Raw genomic sequence first — 18,302 nt, forward strand, 5'->3', positions numbered from 1 at the left:
ACACACTACTGAACCAAAAGACATCATTTTTCGCCCAACCTTTACAGTGAAAGGACTGTAAATAGATCAAATTAAGTAAAAAATAAAAGAAACACAAAAAAAAACACACAGGCAAAGTGCTCAGGTGCTTAATCTGATTTCCTGGTGGAACATTAAGGTTATTGACATCACCTGCGGTCCCGTTCACGCCTCGGAGACGCAGCCTTCAGACAAATCAATCAGCCCAAGCGACTGAACAGCACCTCTGACAAACACTGTCACGTCTGCTCACATCTTTTCCCACAAAATTCAAATTGGCTCATTTACAGTATTTCATTCTGTAAGTGTTTTTACTTACTAAATTCAACTTCCACATGCTTGACAAGTGATAATTACATTTAAAATTCATTGTGATTGTGACATGTACGCTCCACCCCGTATAAGCACACAAGCGAGGAACAGAAAAACGTCTGGGAATCAGCAGACATCAAGGACGTCTTTCTTGTTCAATTCGAATGCAGTGACGATCCATAAGCAGCAACACATCAAGTGATGGTTTATTTCCCTTCTGTGCACACATCTCTGATGGCAGAAGAGAACATTAACAGCTGGCTCCTTACAGTGAAATTCAGAGAGCAGGTTGGAGGCCGCATATGGGTATTTTCTACTTGCTTTCTCACTGAAATCCTGCTGTGATCTCTCAAATGTGAGGAGTGTCATTCTGCGCCACCAACAAATCGATGCGGGAAAACAGACGCGCAGGAAATGTTTTATGACTGAAATTAAGACAAATTTGATCATAACTGTCGGAGTGGGGCTGGTTTGCCTGCTGCAGCGTATGCATGATAGTCAAAAGAAAAATTATGAATATCTATATTGGGGAGAGTCTGATGTCTGCAGTGTGTGTGATGAGGATAACTTAAAAGTGATGTTTATCAACATGTGCACCAAACAGAAATATCTACTGTAACTTGTATGTTTACTGGAAGTTCAGGTCAGTCCTGAGATCTGAAATTTTACTGATGACTTTTCTGAACTACTGTTAGTTCTCACTAATAAATGCATCTTTTTCTTTAAATCATAACAGGGGATTTTAACATCCACATTAATAATAAATAATAAAATGGATGGTGTGACGTGGTTGCGCTGCTGCCGTGGTCCTGCCTGATGCCGCCTACTGCTGCTGTTATCATTAGTCATACTTCTACTGTTATTAAACACATATGATTGTTGTCACATACTATCAGATATTAATATATACTTTCAACATATTGTACCACAATAGCAGTAATTACTATTATAATATTATTACGTAAATGAACGTTGTTGTAAGCTATGATCATTACTGTCTGCCCTGCATCTCTCTCTGTCTCTCTTTATGTATCATTTTGTCATATGGATTACTTAAATTTATTATGTTGATCTGTTCTGTACAACATCTATTGCATGTCTGTTCGTCCTGGAAGAAGGGTCCCTCCTCAGTTGCTCTTCCTGAGGTTTCTACCATTTTTTTTACCTGCTAAAGGGTAAGGGTCTTTTTTTTTCTTGGCAAAATTCAAAAACAGCAACGCCGATTATTCTCACCGGACCAGGTATGCATAGGTGTCATGAGGAAAATTCACATGTGGACTTTCTGTATTTCTGCTCTGCATTTTTGCATTGCACTGAGAAGAAACAGAAGAAACTGCTCTGCCTACGACCATGCGTTCAGAGACAATTAATGCACCACTGGATAACTGTAACTTGAAAATTTCAAATGCCATGGATGCTGCACTGGTAAAACTCAAAAGAACTTCAAGTGAACAGAAGGCACCATGGAGAAATACTATGATGGTAAAAGCCCAGAGAAGGACATGCTGAGAGCTGAACATGAGTGGAGAAAAACCAAACTTCAAATCCACTATGACCTATATAAACAAAGTCCTTCTAGTTTCAGCTATGACTTATGCAGGGCTAGACAGCTACATTTCTCTAAAATGATTAACAGTCAGGAACATCAATAACACCCACACTCTATTCGCCATCGTTGACAAGCTTACAAACCCCCACAAACAGAACACTCCTTTGCACAGAGGAAGGTAATGAATTAGCTTGCCTTTTCAGTGAAAAAAAAAAAAATCAAAACTATTAGACTGACCATCAAAGCCTCACAGTCAAACAATGAAAATGTGCCATCTTTATGACCACCTAGAAATAATCTGGCTACTATGTCACAATTCAATACTATTGACCAAAAACTCTAGAGAACACAGTTCTGCACCTTAAATCATCGATATGCTGTCTTGATACATGGCCATCTGACTTTTTAAAAGTATTTTTTACCCTGTAAAAACTGATTTGCGGCAAGTAGTTAATGGCTCACTGCTATCAGGCACTTTCCCAAAGTCACTAAAAATAGCTGGCATTTAGCCACTCTTAAAACAGAAAACTTTGGATACCTCTGTTTTAAACATCTAGAGACCTGTCTCTGATCTTTCTTTTATAGCTAAGATTGCTGAAAAAGTCATTTTGTAATCAACTAAGCAGTTTTCTGAGCTCAGGTGGTATTTGATGAATTTCAATCAGACTTCTGACCCCACTACAGTACTAAAACAGCGCTTATAAAAGTTTTAAATGATATATGGCTGAATACTGACTCAGGAGAAAAATATCAGCTCTGGTTTTACTAGATCTTGAGCAGCAGCTGACTCTGTAGATCACAGAATACTGCTAGACAGGTTGGAAAATAAGGCAGGACCTTCCCGGGCAGTCCTTGAAAAGGGTTCAGGTCTTATTTAGTAGGCCGGAGTTACTTTATCAACACTGGCAGTTATGAACCTGATAGAGTGGCTATGACATATGGAATCCGCCAGGGATCTGTTCTCGGACCACTTCTGTTTAATCTCTACATGCTGCCTGTAGATGGTCTACAGAACAACAACACTGATTACCAGAATTATGCAGATGATACTCAGACATATCTGGCTCTTTCATCAGATGACTTGCGGCTCAACAGACTCACTGTGTCATTGATGAGCAGAGCCAGAATTGTCTTCCATTAAAAAGGGAACAGCAGAGATTTCTGTCTTTGACAACAAAAAGAAGAGCACAAGTGTCTGTAAACAACTCCGCTCTAAAAACCAAAGACATGCTCAACATCTTGTTGTGTTTGAATAGAGTCAGATGTCACTTTCACCAGCCATTACAAAACAAGTACTAAAACAGCCTGCTATGATCTTTAAAATGCAGCCACGATCAAGTGTTTGGTGTCCCAAAATGACCGAGAGGCTCATCCATGCTTTAATTTCCAGTGGAGTGGACTACTGTAATGGTCTCTTAACTGGTCTCCCCAAAGGGACCATTAAACAGCCACAGCTCATCCAGAATGCTGCTGCTGGAGATATATCTAGAACCAGGAGAACAGAGCACATTACTCCAGCTCTGAAATCTTTACACTGTCTTCCAGATGGTTATAGAATAGATTTGAAAATACTGCTAGTGGTGCATAGATCGCTGGATGGTTTAGGCCTGCAATACATCTCAGATATGCTTCAAGAATATAAACTGAACAGGGCTCTTAGGCCCTGTCCACACTTTACAGATTAGGACTGGGCAATATGGTTGAAATCAAATATCACAATATCTTTGACCAAATACCTCGATATCAATGTTATGACGATATTGTAGGTTTGAGTATTGGTGCTTTCACAAAATGTTTACACAATGAGTTTTTGATGAACAGTCATCAGTCATGTGGCCATAATAGAACAATGTAGTAGGCTCAGAAAATCACATCATTTTTTTACCAAAATCTCAGACAATATCTAGTCCAGGGCTATTTAACTACAAATTTAATTGGGCTGGATTTTAAAACCGGCCCTTTTTAAAAAAAGAAATTTTCAGCAGCAAGCAGCCTATTCAAAACTTTTTTTAATCTTTTAGTAATGAGAAATTTGAAACAAATGCACATTCATGTAGTAAAAAATAGCAGTGTTTATTGTTTCACATTTTAAATAAAAATACATATATTTTTAATCATGTATCTGATCCAGGCACATCACAAAGTGTAGAAACCGAAAAAAAAAGAGCTATTGCTGCTATCAATGCACAGAACCATGAGAAGTGGCCATGACAGAATAATACCAATAACACCCTCTATCTCTACCAGTATCTCCCCCTTTCCCTCACACACACAAACACACACATGCACCTCATGTCAAGTGTTTGGGAAAATACATAGGACGTAGTTTTATAGAGTCTGTGGCAGCAACAGTCTTGCTTAAACAGCAAAGTCATTATATAAACTCAACATCTAACTGGACACAAATCCAGAATGTCAATAAAATAAATATTACTCTTGATATCACAATATTGAGTGAAGTAAACAAATTTCACTTGAAGAACACAGATATAAGCCAGTATCAATAATTCCCCTGTCCTCTGTGCTCCTCCCTCTGCTGCTGATGTAATTCAGTCTGTTGGTAGACTTCCGCCACCAAAATTTTAAGGTATGTGGCAAGGCGTGCTGAACAGTTAGATACACACAAACAGCTTTCATTTTATTTTGTTTTTAACAATCAGCTCTTAGCCATACTAGCGCGTTGTGTTTGTATAAAACATACCGGTGCTGGATGAGAGACTGTGGACAGAGCAGACTGAAATATCTCCTTCTACATGCTGAACACATGCATTGATAAAGTACTGGCATTCTACTGGCGGAGGTTTTATTGCACTAGAATAACAAGCCTAGTTGTCGTCAACTAGATTAATATTTGAGTTATTTTTAATTCATCTGTATCGCAGCCTCTACTGTTTGCTGATTTCACTCAGTGTTTGTGTGTGTGTGTGTGTGTGTGTGTGTGTGTGTGTGTGTGTGTGTGTGTGTGTGTGTGAGGACACTGACATGCAGAGAGCAGGAGAGAGAGGCTGCAATATGACGATAAATTAAACCAAAACTTTAAAATTTAATGATAGAAGGGCCAATATTGTCAGAGCTTATTAATACCCCCCACATCCATCTAATATCAGTTCTCAGTACCCATCTCTAGCTGGGCTTCTCAGAGGTTCCTTCTGGGCTGGATATGGCCCATGGGCTGCCGATTGAATAGGCCTGATCTACTTTCATATCACCATATCAATATAATATTGATGTACTGACCAACTCTAGGGAGCACTGGGGATGAGCAAGTGCACCATTATCTGTATCTGTATCTGTTCAACCAACACAATTATCTGTATCTGTACTCGGAAGGGGCAGGATTTAAACCAGAAGTGTGTGGGATCTAAGTTGTTATTTTAAGCCTGAAAATGATATGGGTTGATTTGAAATTGCTATATTCATTAAAAACTTATTTACAGAATGTATATTTTTGTTTATAAGAGTAATACAAGAGTAATAGATTGAACACAGCTACCTAAATTACGGTTTTTCATCATCAAGAGAGCAGATACTGACACATTTTTCTTGAACAATACTTGTACACATGAAAAAAACATTATCTGTACCAGATACTCGTCTCATTTAAGTACATTGCTTGGTCTAAAGAAGGCGTTACACTTAAACTTAGTATTTCTGCACCACTTCATGGATAGACGTAGAGCCCGGCAAACCTCAGGTTACCTACATTATGTATTTTTTCTATTTTCACTTGCCTTTTGATCATATTATTCTGTTTTTAATTACTATTTTATGTATTTTATAATTCTTTTAATTATATTTATGTATTATATTCTATTTATGTGGAGCAGACTGAATTGCCCATGTGTACGAAATGTGCTAAAGTTTAAAGACTTGTGCTAAAGGTAATAAACCGCTTTTGCTGTAGTTAAAAACATCCTTGTGATGATTCCTATTTTTATACAGACAATTCCATCTAAATTCATACCTGCAGGATGACACGTCCCTACTTTTGTGGCAACACAAGCCGGCTCATTTGTGAAGAACAAATACCTCCTTTCTGCTTTACTGACCATCTGGTTTTGGGACGCCAATAAATTTACAAAAAAATCCACTGCAAAATCCGAGTCATCCATCACTCTAAATGATCAAGATGGATAAATGCAGACAGCCAAAACTTCTACCGTAAGACAGTTAATTCATCATGTGACCTGATTAAACTTTTTGTGACACTTGTAATGTCTGCATCTGAGGTTACATGGAGTATCTCCCATAATCCTCTTGTGCTTTGGTGTGTTTGGCTGCCAAACAACAAGGACACTTTGAAAACAACAGCTTTCTTGCAATTTTCATAATTAAAGCCTCTGAAAACATAACAGCAAAAGCAACTGTGTCTAGACTCTACAAGAAAGGGGACCTATTAGGCACATTTTCAGGTTCATGGTTGTATTTAGGGTTTTTACTAGAACATGTTTACAGTGTTATAACTAGAATTATCACCCCATGGTTGTATGCCTCCACTCATCAGTCAAGTTTCTCTTACAGTTTACATCCATGTCAGTGAACACAAGGATGCTTCACACACATCTTCAACCCGGCAGCACAGGCGATTTAAATAATCAAAACAGTTTCAAGGTGGGCACCCAAGATAAGTGTCACCAATTCAGTATCTGATCAAATGTCTCCCTTTCTCTTCCTGAGATATGACATTGAGTAATAGATGGAAAAGTACATTTAATGCAGATCATCATGATGTCACAGTGAAGTTGACCTTTGACCTTGTGGATATAAAATGCCACCACTTCATCATTTTATCTTATTAGACATTTGTGTGAAGTTCTGACATTATCAGCATAAACATTATTCAGTTATTATGGATTTATGGCCAAAAACATGTTTTGTGAGGTCACAGTGACCCTTGACCTTTGACCACAAATTCTAATCAGTTTATTTTTCAATCAAATTGGATGTTTGGGTCAAATTTGAAGAAATTGTTGTGGAGATATTACCTTCACAAGAACGAGACAGATACAAGGTCATGGTGACCTTGACTACTGACCACCAAAATCTGATCACTTCATCACTGAGTCCAAGTGAACATTAACTCATACTATCTGCCTGAGTGACATGTTTCAAAATCGGGAAGAATTTGACAACATCAGCAACCAAGACTGCATGTTTCCCTGACATTAGCATGTAGCTACATGTAGCAGTGTACTTTCAGCCAATGGATGACTGTGTATAGTGGCACTTTATCCCTTTAAAATCAATAATGAGAGCTTCTAAACACAACCACACATGTTCCAGTGGGAATGTGATCTAAATTTACAGTGGGAACCAAGAATACATGTTTCCCTGACCCTAGCATGTAGCTACACGTAGCAGTGTATGTAATGTAAATGCTTGCAGTAGCATGCTGGAGCAGATGGCCATACAAGGAAAAATCTGACAAAATCTGATGTGAGCTTGTCTTGAAAGTAGAATAAACATTGGAAACAGTATTCAGAACAGTCTAAAGCCTGAGGTTATTGCACACAGGGATTACTTTTACAGAGGTTTAAACTTTGGTCACATTTATTATGACCATCTGACACTGTAGCATTAAATATATAACAGAATTAAAGGGAAAGCATAATAAGTGCCCTTTAATGTCTTACAATTGTGATCAATTTGCCACCCAGAACTCACTGATTAGCTGTAACTGTACTCGCTGATTAGATTCAATTCCACATAACTTTGATTGTTTTTGTTTCAGAGCAGCAAATTTAAATCACACATGTCGCTGCTTTACAGATCCATTATGGTTACAGCTTCGTTGAGAACGTTATTACTCAAAGGTCTGTAATTACATGCCTGGGCGCCTGGGCTGAAAATTGTCTGGTGGCGGTCTATTCCCGAGCCCATCACAGTATTAATGACCCAAGGGTGATGACGGTTATTAAATTGTTAGCAATGTGGAAGTTCAGTGTTGACAACAATACACATCTGCTAACCAAATATCTATCCTGTGTGGAGGTTAAATCAAAAGGCAGATATCATATCAGCCTTTGTGGAACACTCATAGCTCATAACATAACACATCCACAGGAAACAACTCGTCCAGTTGCCGGATGAAAGTAGCACAGTTTACACACAAACACTTCCTCTGGCCAGAAGAACTGCCCCTATTACAGTATCCAACACTTTATCAGTGGTGATAGCTCTTCTAAATGTTGCTACACTCTGTGTCAGGGCGTTAAATTAGATGTCTCTTACAATCAGACAAGAAAAACTTGCTTACTGATTTGTTGTTCCCCGAAGTCCCTTTTGTAGATATGGAAGGAGGTGATTTTGGCTCTGATTCGTATCTTCACGCCTCTGTCCTTTTGCCGTCAGCACTGATACGTATTGCAGTTTGTGGAGTGGTTGTAATTTGTCAACTGTTAATGGTTTGATAATTGTTTTTTAACTGCAAGACTTATTTTTAGATGTAACGTAGGGTGAATTTTACTGGCCTGGACTACAATCAAAGTTAATTTGGAGAGGTCGGCAGTGAGGTTCAAACAAGTTTGTCTCCCCACTGCCTCATCCACTATTATTACTGTGAAGATAAAACAGTTGTTAATAACATTGTGGGGAAATCATGGACTGTAAAAAAGAAATGGACCAAGCCTCTGGGTCTGAAAAATGAAGTCAATAAGGAAGTGCCTTCAACTACAATCTTTCTAATGGCCAGCAGGGGGCGACTCCACTGGTTGCAAAAAGAGGTTTGATTGTGTAGACGTCAATGAGAAAATGACTCTACTTCTCACTTGATTTATTAACTCAATAAACATTTTCCTACTGAGTTTATGGTCTCAATCATTAGTTTCAAGTCTTCTACAATACAGCATTATGTTCAATTTGTGAATGATGGTCCCATTTAGAGTGAAATAGATGATAAATCGGTATGCTTTAGAGCGTAGCCAAAGGCGGTGGATAAATCAAGACAGCTCACTGCGAGTCAGTTTCCTGTATCAGTGTCATGTGGGGTTCGCGACCACCACGCCCCTTTAGGAGACTAACAGCAGGTCCTGAGTCCATTGACTTCAGTGGGAGAAATGAACATGATTACAGATTATGGCCGATTCTTTTGCCCCATAGTCACGGAAGCAAATATTGGAACCATTTATCATAAGCCACATATCTTCAGAACATTCTGACACCAAAATGGCAAATTTCAGACGGACAAATCAGGAGAAAATTTACTTTGTTCAAGACCCGTCTCTGTCTCAACAACACACTCTCGCGAGATCTGGCAACAGATATCTCCTCTCTGGTGCTGAAATCAGTGCAGTTTCACCAAAGAAAGAAAAATATTTTTTCCAGCGAATATCTTAGTTACAACATGATTGAGCTAGCAAAGCAGTTTTGTGTTGCTATGTGTGGTATTTATTCAGTTTTGGGAAATCACGATATCAAGAAAGCATCAGTGGCTGCAGCTGACAGGGACAGCTAACAGCAGCAGCAAAGCTAACATCAGGACGTCATCTGTTAAAAGCCTCCCGTTGTCGGATACGGCATGAAACTACTCCAGTTAGCTCAATCATGTTGTAACTAAGACATCCGCTGGAAAAAATATTTTTTTCACGGACCGTTTATTTACACACATGTTGACAAAAGCGAGGTTGGGGATACTCGTCTTTGACTGGCGGTTCTCCATCGTCTTTGATTGGGGTACGAGGGACAACGCCTACTTAGGAGACCGGAAATGTATACCATTTCATACAATGGGAGTATATTGTAGATGGGCCATCTTGTAGTAATCCAGTATCTTTGGCGTAGCTACCTTGTGATTGACAAGTCACAACCATGGTGACCTGTCAGTCAGGATAGAGGTGTAGTGAAGCGTATCCTCTCCAGCTCCACCTTCTCATCCAAATATGGTCACTTCTTGCTCCAAAATAACCAAAAGGGCGATGGCCAAAATGCCAAACTCAAGGCATTAAATTGGTAGTCCACCACCAATGTGATGTCACGTGATGTCACGATGGGGCTGGGCAATATAATGGCTACATACAATTATATTGATATTTTTTTCGAGCAAAATATATATATATATATATATAGATTAAGACAACTCCATTTATATTAACAGAGGGTCAAGTTACGTTACATAACACGTTGCACATGCTACGCTAAATCAGCCTGTAAGATGACTGAAATTATGGCAGTAGCACACATGCAAACCAGTGCTGCACTGCATGTGTGGGAGACAGAGCTGCTCCCTGTTTTTGCATTTTATTTTGATCACATTCTGTTTTTATGAAAGTACTTGTGAGATCTCAAATGTGGCTTTGACTTGAAACTTAACATGTAGCCCATGTATATATATGTATATATATATATAAATATATAAATAAATATATATATATATATATGTATATGTGTATTGCCATTCAGCCTGAAAATACCAAGATATGAATTTTTTTCCATATTGCCCTGCTCTATGTTATGGTGGCTATGTCCACCTCGTTTATGCAGTCTATATGCAGTCTATAGGGCTGCACGATAATGGCCAAACTAATAATCACTATTATTTTGATTAATATTGAGATCGCAACTATTATTACAATTATTCTTTAAATTTAGAGACAAAATATTTTTATTGACCTGTCACATTTAAATAAACAGAGCACTGCTTTCACTTCCACACTGTGCTACTTTCCTGCTAATGTACAAATCTTTGCAGCAGCATAGACTTAAATAGGATTCTTCACCTTAACTCAGTACATCTCCAAAATGCAAAATATGAAGAAAAGTGTGTAGTGGACACACATCTTGGGCCAAATGGACTGCATTTACATGGGTTATTTCAGTCCGTTTTTGGGAGCTGGATGGATACAGTGATGTGCTGGATTCAGTGGAGTAATGTTATCCACATTATTCTTCTTGGCCTTTAATGCAGTCTTTCTCAAATGGTGTATGCCAACCCAGGTGTGCTGTGGGATTCTGTGGTAACCACACATTATTATTGCAATATTCAACTGGGCCTTAGTCTCGCCACCAGACAATCAGAGATCTCCGCCTTCTGATAGTCCGGGGACACTCCTTTCTAAAGTGTGTTTAACACACAGGAGAAAACGGCTGGCAACAAAGCAACGCCTCTTGCATTTTTTTAAAAGGACACGCCCTCCCAGAAATGTGGGCTCCCCCTTTTCTCATCCACAAGGAAACACACAGAGAGCTTGAAAATGGATGCCGAGAGATTTAACTCCGTTTTATCAAACGTGTGCTCAGTCCACAAGATTGTGGAAATGAAGGACTTACAGTGACTTTGTTTGAAACTTTTAACGCAGTCGGACTATGTTTACGAGCACAAGAGTTCAGCGAGCCACCAAAGGATTTACAATTGGTTCTGCAACGTAGGGAGTTTTCTTAAACTCTGAAATTGTATCCGCCCATCTAAACACAAAATCAGGGAGGCAGTCATCAGTCTTTAGTTAAGCAAAGCGTCTAAAGTCTGACTTGTGAGTCTAACTGGGCCTATACAAAAAGTTATGAATGAATTTTTAATTGACTGTATCAGTATGTTGTGTGCACCCATTTCCCAATAAAGAAGTAAACCCTAGCTGAAGAAAATGTTATTTTAATTTCATTTAATTTCAAAAATCTTCATGGGGAACCTATTTGTCACTGTTTGTGCGTGGGAATTATGAATGTGTGACACATCAAAAGCCCTGATTGGCAGCCAGTGTGAGAGATGATAACAACTGAAAGGAGACAGCCGTGAGTGGGACAATGGATGGCTTTATTGTACGGAGCAAATTACAACAAAGCACCAGCAAAAGCTACCTGTCTCCTTTTTTCTTATTTTTATTGTCTCATGTCGTGATAAGAGGTATGTTATAGAAGTTGTCGTGCACAGATATAAATACAGGTGTGCCTTGAGATTTTGGATTGCCCTTTGGTGTGCCTTGGGCACAGAAAGTTTGGAAACCACTGCCTTAATGCATTCATAGCACTGCAGTTTGTGGGGTTTCTTTCAGGTGGTTGAACAACTTAGTTGTGTTGCTTTGCAGCGCAGACAACAAGTCTCACACACTCTAAATCCAATATACATCCAAAACAACAGATGATGATCCATGTATAGGGGACTAGCTCTTTGCCTTCTGCTCCAGATATTTAATTTTCATTTTGCTCATCTGCTCTCTGTTGTATATTACTCTTCTACTTTACTCTGGACTGCAGCCGCAATATTTAGAAAGGTTTTTTTTACAGGCTGCTGCTGCAGTGTGCACGTCCAACAGCATGACAGCTGCCTGGCTGTTAGTTTAGGAAGAGCTTGATTTAATATGCAGCAGAGTTTTCTATGAGCGAAGCACATATTATAAATGTCAATATCACAGTCGATCATGGTTATTTAATTGCAGCAAGCCAGAATTGAAATAACTGATTAATTATGCAGTCCTAACAGTCTGTGGGGGAAATGTTACTCTGAGGTTTTGGTGTTCGGCCACTCAATAAAACCAACAACCAAGTTTCCAAATAAAGAGCAGGATTTTGATGATGTTATTTCAACTCAAATACATAAAGCTTCGTCATTACTTAATACACCTTCTACTGTGCAACATGCAGTAATACTTAACAGACAAAGTGGCTGACTCATTAGGGTTTCTTACCTGAAAGTAAAAGAAGGCCTGGCCGAACCAGTAATGCATGATGGTGGTTTGGGCCGCGTCGTAGTGGAGTTTCTTCCAAATAAACTGAGCCATGAGCGTCTGGATCAACAGGCAGCAGCAGAGGACCGGCAGGTTGTGAGCACGAAACAACAGCGAAACCAACAAGACCAAGCCGCTGTAAATCTCCCATAATCCCCTGCTCTTCAACTTGGCATCTGCTGTGAGAATTTGGGATCGCAACAGGTCTTTGGTGCCCGTGAAGAGGATGCCCAAGATGAAAACGTAAACAAAGCGCGCCTCCACTGTTCCCCTAAAAGAGAGAGATTACAGACTTGTCATCTTTGCAATTGCGGCAAGGCAGTATTGATTTTTCTCTACAAAACTCCTCTTTCAATATTCAAGTAACTGTGGTAAGTGACTCTGGGATGTGGATTCTGGCAGTCTTGCTGTACCTGTTCATGCATTTAGCTATTAAATATCAACAGATTTTCTGTTTGGGGACGTGAGGAAAATAATTTCACTTTGGACTTTATGTACTGAATGATAAAAGAGTGTCTTATCAAATAAAGATGACAACAAAAGATGTAAAACAATGGCCAAGAAGAAAATAAAACTAATTAACAGAACCAAAACAACACACTTAATAAATCAAATGCAACAGAGCATAAAGCCCCGACGAAAGCTTTGAAAGAAGACAGAAAGTCTGCACATATTATCTCTGTGATACTGGCAGTTTGTTGGGGAGAGAGAAAACTTTGATAAATGGTGTATCTTAAAATAAATGGGCAAATATGACAGCAACAGTAACAGCAGATATGAAAAACAGAGTGTAGAAACTCAAACAATAGTTCAGATCTAACTGAATTAGTGAATTAGATGTTTCACTCATTAATCTTGATATACAGAAAAAGTTTGGGACTATAAACATTTGCTAATATAAATAACAACAATCCAATGATCTGCAGTCTAACACACTGTATCTGTGGCTCCTGCATATTTCACTCAGACCCTTTGTTATAATAGCTTCTCCAAGTTCACTACTTTAATTAATTTCATAACCCCATCTCTTGTTAGACAGGTTTCCTTATATTTCTGTTACTCATAACCCTTTTTTCATTCAGTATGCAGTGTGTCAGTGTAACATTAATAATTAAAGGTATGAGGCTGGAAGACAGAATGAATCGCCTGAGGAAAACAGACTTTCTCACACCCATCACTCTGTCTGTTGTACTTTCGGCATCGCTATCACTTGAGAAATATGGTATTAACATATTCTCAGAGCATTTTATGGTCATATGACTTTCTTCGGCTGCTACTGACATCAAAATTCTCCCTTTTTAAATGAAGTATCACCAGCTGTAAATTGCAAGGATAACAACAGTAGCGGTGAAACAACCCAGACTATAGAACACTCTTGAAGGTCACAGAGGGATTTTGTAACAGCTGACTTGGAATACTAAAACTTTTGGAACTTTAGTCTTTCTTTCGTTATTAATTCAGGTCTAAACTCACTGACAGATTATAGCTAGAGTTGGGTCGCTTTCTGGTTTTGCCAGTCCGGCCTGGTGTATGAGCTATAACTGGTTTAATTTTATGCAAACTGGCTGAAGTAATATGACAATGATTTACATATTATTATGTAGACCACAGTGTATGTGGACCAGTGTCTGACATGATGTGTGCAATGTACTGCTAAGCCCAGGCCAGTGTCGGCAACATGAAGGAGATCTAATTTCACTAAAGGTTGGAGAGGGAAGAGCGGTCCCCTCATAGTTGATCAAATGTCAGTCGACCAGAGAGGTCAGTCGTTTTTAAAATTTCATTGGTTGCTTAGTCACAGACAACAAAAACAAACAAACAAACAAACAAACAAAACAAAAGTGAAACTCTATTAGGACTCTTATAACTCTATAAATCAAAACCTATTTGACTGGACCATGTGGGAATTTAATTTGAAAAGACACACAGGAAGTTGCCACGCTCAGCAGTCAGACAGGAGTCACACTAATTTCCAGGGCTGGGACCTGCGATTATTCCACAGGCTAGTTAATAACATGTCGGACAGGAAATCCAAAGTGTGGAATCATTTTGAGAAGGTGAAGGACAAACCCAAGGTTATATGTAAACTCATTTTCATTGGTCGACTACAAACATGACGTATCCTCTGAAACATGTAAGTAGCTACATGCCCATTAGCCACTTAGCACAATCATGACGAGAGGAGACAAAGCAGAGATAGACTCCCAAGAAAACTAAAACTACACCAATATGACAACATGTTGGATTTGAGGCCAATGAAAGAGATGTCTGCAGGTGACACAGAGCTGCCGTTGTGAGCTAAACTTTGGCGTAACTCGGTGTTTCTATTTATTTCTGTCACTGGCTCTGAAAGTGCCGCAATGGACAAAGAACAACGAATCATGAAGCTGAAATGAAGACTTATCTTTACAATACTTTCTTATTTTACAACAAAAACTGAAAAAGGCGAGTCACCTGGTAAAACTTGGTATACCGGTCTGATTGGGTGCTTGTCTTAAAAACTGGTATGAAAATTTTCACACTGGCCCATCCCTCATTAAAGCCTGTATTTGTTCCTAATATGTCATATCAGTACTGTAGAGTTGGTTCAATTTGACCAGGCTGTCTACAGGTACAGTATCAGACAGTTAACTTTAATGCTTTTTAAGATCCGTTCAAGGCACTTTTTAATCAAATTTCACAGATTTTTGGACAAATCATGTTTTACTTATTTAGGCATTGCAGTTAAGCATTGCAGAAAAGTAGTATATACGTGTTCTTGTACAGAGGTAAGTGTTATGTAGGTATATGGTTATCAGAGTGAGGTAATTCAGTAGTTTTTTTTTTAAAGATTTGTAACATTAGAAATGTGGACTTTTACATAGAAAGGCTTCACTCATTTTCACAAAAAGAAATTTAAAAATGGACAAATGAAATTATAAAATGTTTATAACAGTTAAGTTAAATAGTTTTAAATTTAAATTTAAAACTATTTAATGACATTTTTAGGAACCGTAGACATCCTGTGGACCAAACGCCAATAAATGGGATTGATAAAAACTTGTTCTATTGCATTCGGAGTATTTCAAGGACTAAACTGCCTGATTCAAGAAGAGGAACACACTGCAGGTGATATTGTTGTTTACATTCCACTTACAGTTTTGAATAAAAAATTATACTGAATGATAAAAAGATTAAGTCAGGACAAATTAGGAAGTGCCAATGTCTGGAAGGCAAAAAACAACAAGAAACTTACAGTTAAACAACAGTTATTACTTTTACTACTATTGCATCAAACCACTCTCAAATCAATTTAAAGGACTATCAGTCTGTAATAACTAAAGATAACAATTAATTCTAAACATATGTCCAATGATCTCACAGTAATTGTTTAAAAGTTTGTTTATATCAGGAACATTTGTGAACACTGGAGTAAGCAATCCTTAATTCACACAAAGACACAAACAATTTTACAGTATAAAGCATGAAATATTTATCCAATATGAAATGCCCTGCACACTAATAATACTGTGGCTGATCAGACTTCTGCTTAGTTAAAGTTGGGTGAAGCTATTTTAGGAACAACATGATGTCACAAAACTTGATGGACTAATAAGAATGATAATAAGACAAGTTGTCCTGCTTTACCAGGTGCAACAAAATTAACATCATAGTGAGGGAGACGTCATTCAAGCACAGCACTAATTAGAAAAGTGCAGATCACTGCCAGGTGTGTCTCCAGGCTGTGTGTTCAGTGTGTATACATGACAATAGTGGAAAGAAGAGGAAACATTATGAAGGTTACATTATCAAAGTGTAAGCAGAGTAGACAGACTATGGAGACAAACCTTGGACATGATGTCCGATAAAACCTCTCCCTCTTCCCTCCCAAACAAAGAAGAGTTACCTTTCACTCATTTGTCTTTCCCTGCTCCCTCATAGTCCAGATGGTGACAAGATGACAAAAGCATTTTACATTTTTTTCATCTCATATCATGCTCAACTTTAGTGGATCATAACATATAGGGTATGGAATTAATCTACAGATGCTCCGGATCAAAATGACACCAAACTTTTCTCTGTATGTCAGTTTTTGAGTCAGGACTAAGGCCAAAATGTGGCCTGCAACAGACTGCTTGTTGATAGCCAGCCAATAGTCAGAAAGCCTTTTGTCATGTGATTTTGTTGATCACTTGTGTGCCCTAAAGGCCGCCTAAGAGGAGTGAAGAGGGTGGGAGATCTTTGAGCACGCAGTCATGAAGTAGTATGCAAAATTAGATGCGGACAGACAGATAGACACATGTGAACACATGGTCCCCTCCAGGCTTACGCCTAGTGGAGGTAATTAGGCAACATAAGTGGGAGCACCTGTGTGAGTGGACTAAGGCTAAAATAAACTGGAACTTCTGCCTATACAGCAGGAAAGTGTACTGAGGATACTGTTTACCCGAGCAGTCAAGTTTGTTGTATGAGTTATTAAATCAGCACAATGTACAAACTGATGCATGTTTGCCTTTTTTTAATTAGAAGTAAAATTATTAAAAATAATGAAACAAATCAGACACTAGACTGTAATCAGAAGCATGGCTCACTCTCACAGTGTTTCTGCCAGCTGGCTCCGTACTTGTTGTGTCCACTTCAGTTTTGTCATTTACACTGTTTGTCTTTCTGTTGTCAGACAACAGAAAGTGTGTGCACGGTCATTTAGCTCTAGTTGGTTAGATCCCAAATTGTTTCAATTGGACTTGACCTGTTTTTCTCTAAACAAAGTCCCTCTCCTGACAGGTTTTAAAAAAAACATTAATAATAATACCAATTTTTGTTTTTCCACATAAGGGTATGGTCACACATGAGCGAAATTAACACTGGCGAATATTCGCCTTGCGTTCACTTCCATTTCATGCAAGCAGATGGTGCCTGGCTGGCAAGCGAGTCGGGAGACGCAGGTGACTCGCCTGCAGTCACTCATGTGTGACCATAACCAAATAGTTAAAGAAAAAAACCCTCTATAAAGGGGCTGGAAGCACATCTGCTCGGTCTCCGTCATTAAGAATTTGCTTGCAGTAAGTTTAGCTTAGTGAAAGAGTAGTGGTCCAGTGAAAGAGTAGTGCGCATCAAGGTGGCGAGTGTTAGAGGAAACACTGGAGAGATTCAGCCATATATGTTTTAGCCTCAGTCAGACCCAGATGAGGAGTCTGTTGTGCATCAAAATCAGAAACTACAAGACACATCAGAATGCTCCTTGCAGTTAGCATCTTTTATTTCTGTGTTGCTTGTTAGCTTGCTAGCTTGTAGGGCTAACTGGCTGTGGCTGATACAGTACGAGTGATTGTGAAACGTACACTTATATCTGCGATGATGGGGGTTCTGGTAGATAGTGAGGGAAAGGTCAGGGTTACATCCCAAAACTGCACACTCTACCATGTTTGCTGTCAAAACATTCACTATGCCGTTGTGTCAAAGTCTTTTCCCCCATCAATATGTATTATGTTTAAAGGCGGATTTATACTTGAGCACCAGCTCTTTGCAGAGCCTACGCCATAGCCCATGCAAGTGGCCTAAACCCTTGTGAGCATTTATAGCTGTGCGGTAGCGTGTCTGTGTCACTCTGCAGTTACACCTCCAAAACACTAGTTGGCGGTGGGGTTTCTGTGAAGTGCTGTAAAGTTAAGTTGATTCAAAACACACATTAAACATGACTTAATAGAGACAATTTTAAACACAAGTACATAAATAAGCTTCATTACAACTCGCAGCATTAACAGACAAAGGAGTTGTCTTTTGCTGGA

At 38.8% G+C, this 18,302-nt stretch overlaps 1 protein-coding gene across 1 annotated transcript in view; it reads right to left on the minus strand.

Moving 5' to 3' along the window:
• Window positions 1–18,302, minus strand: part of pigg (phosphatidylinositol glycan anchor biosynthesis class G) — a 107,496-nt gene that overhangs the window by 15,970 nt on the left and 73,224 nt on the right. The window contains exon 11 of the mRNA XM_049586008.1: window positions 12,496–12,805. Coding sequence (XP_049441965.1) covers window positions 12,496–12,805 — 310 coding nt within the window. The remainder of the gene's footprint in view (window positions 1–12,495; window positions 12,806–18,302) is intronic.

Source organism: Epinephelus fuscoguttatus, linkage group LG9 (assembly GCF_011397635.1).
Source record: "Epinephelus fuscoguttatus linkage group LG9, E.fuscoguttatus.final_Chr_v1".
Classification (NCBI taxonomy): domain Eukaryota; kingdom Metazoa; phylum Chordata; class Actinopteri; order Perciformes; family Serranidae; genus Epinephelus; species Epinephelus fuscoguttatus.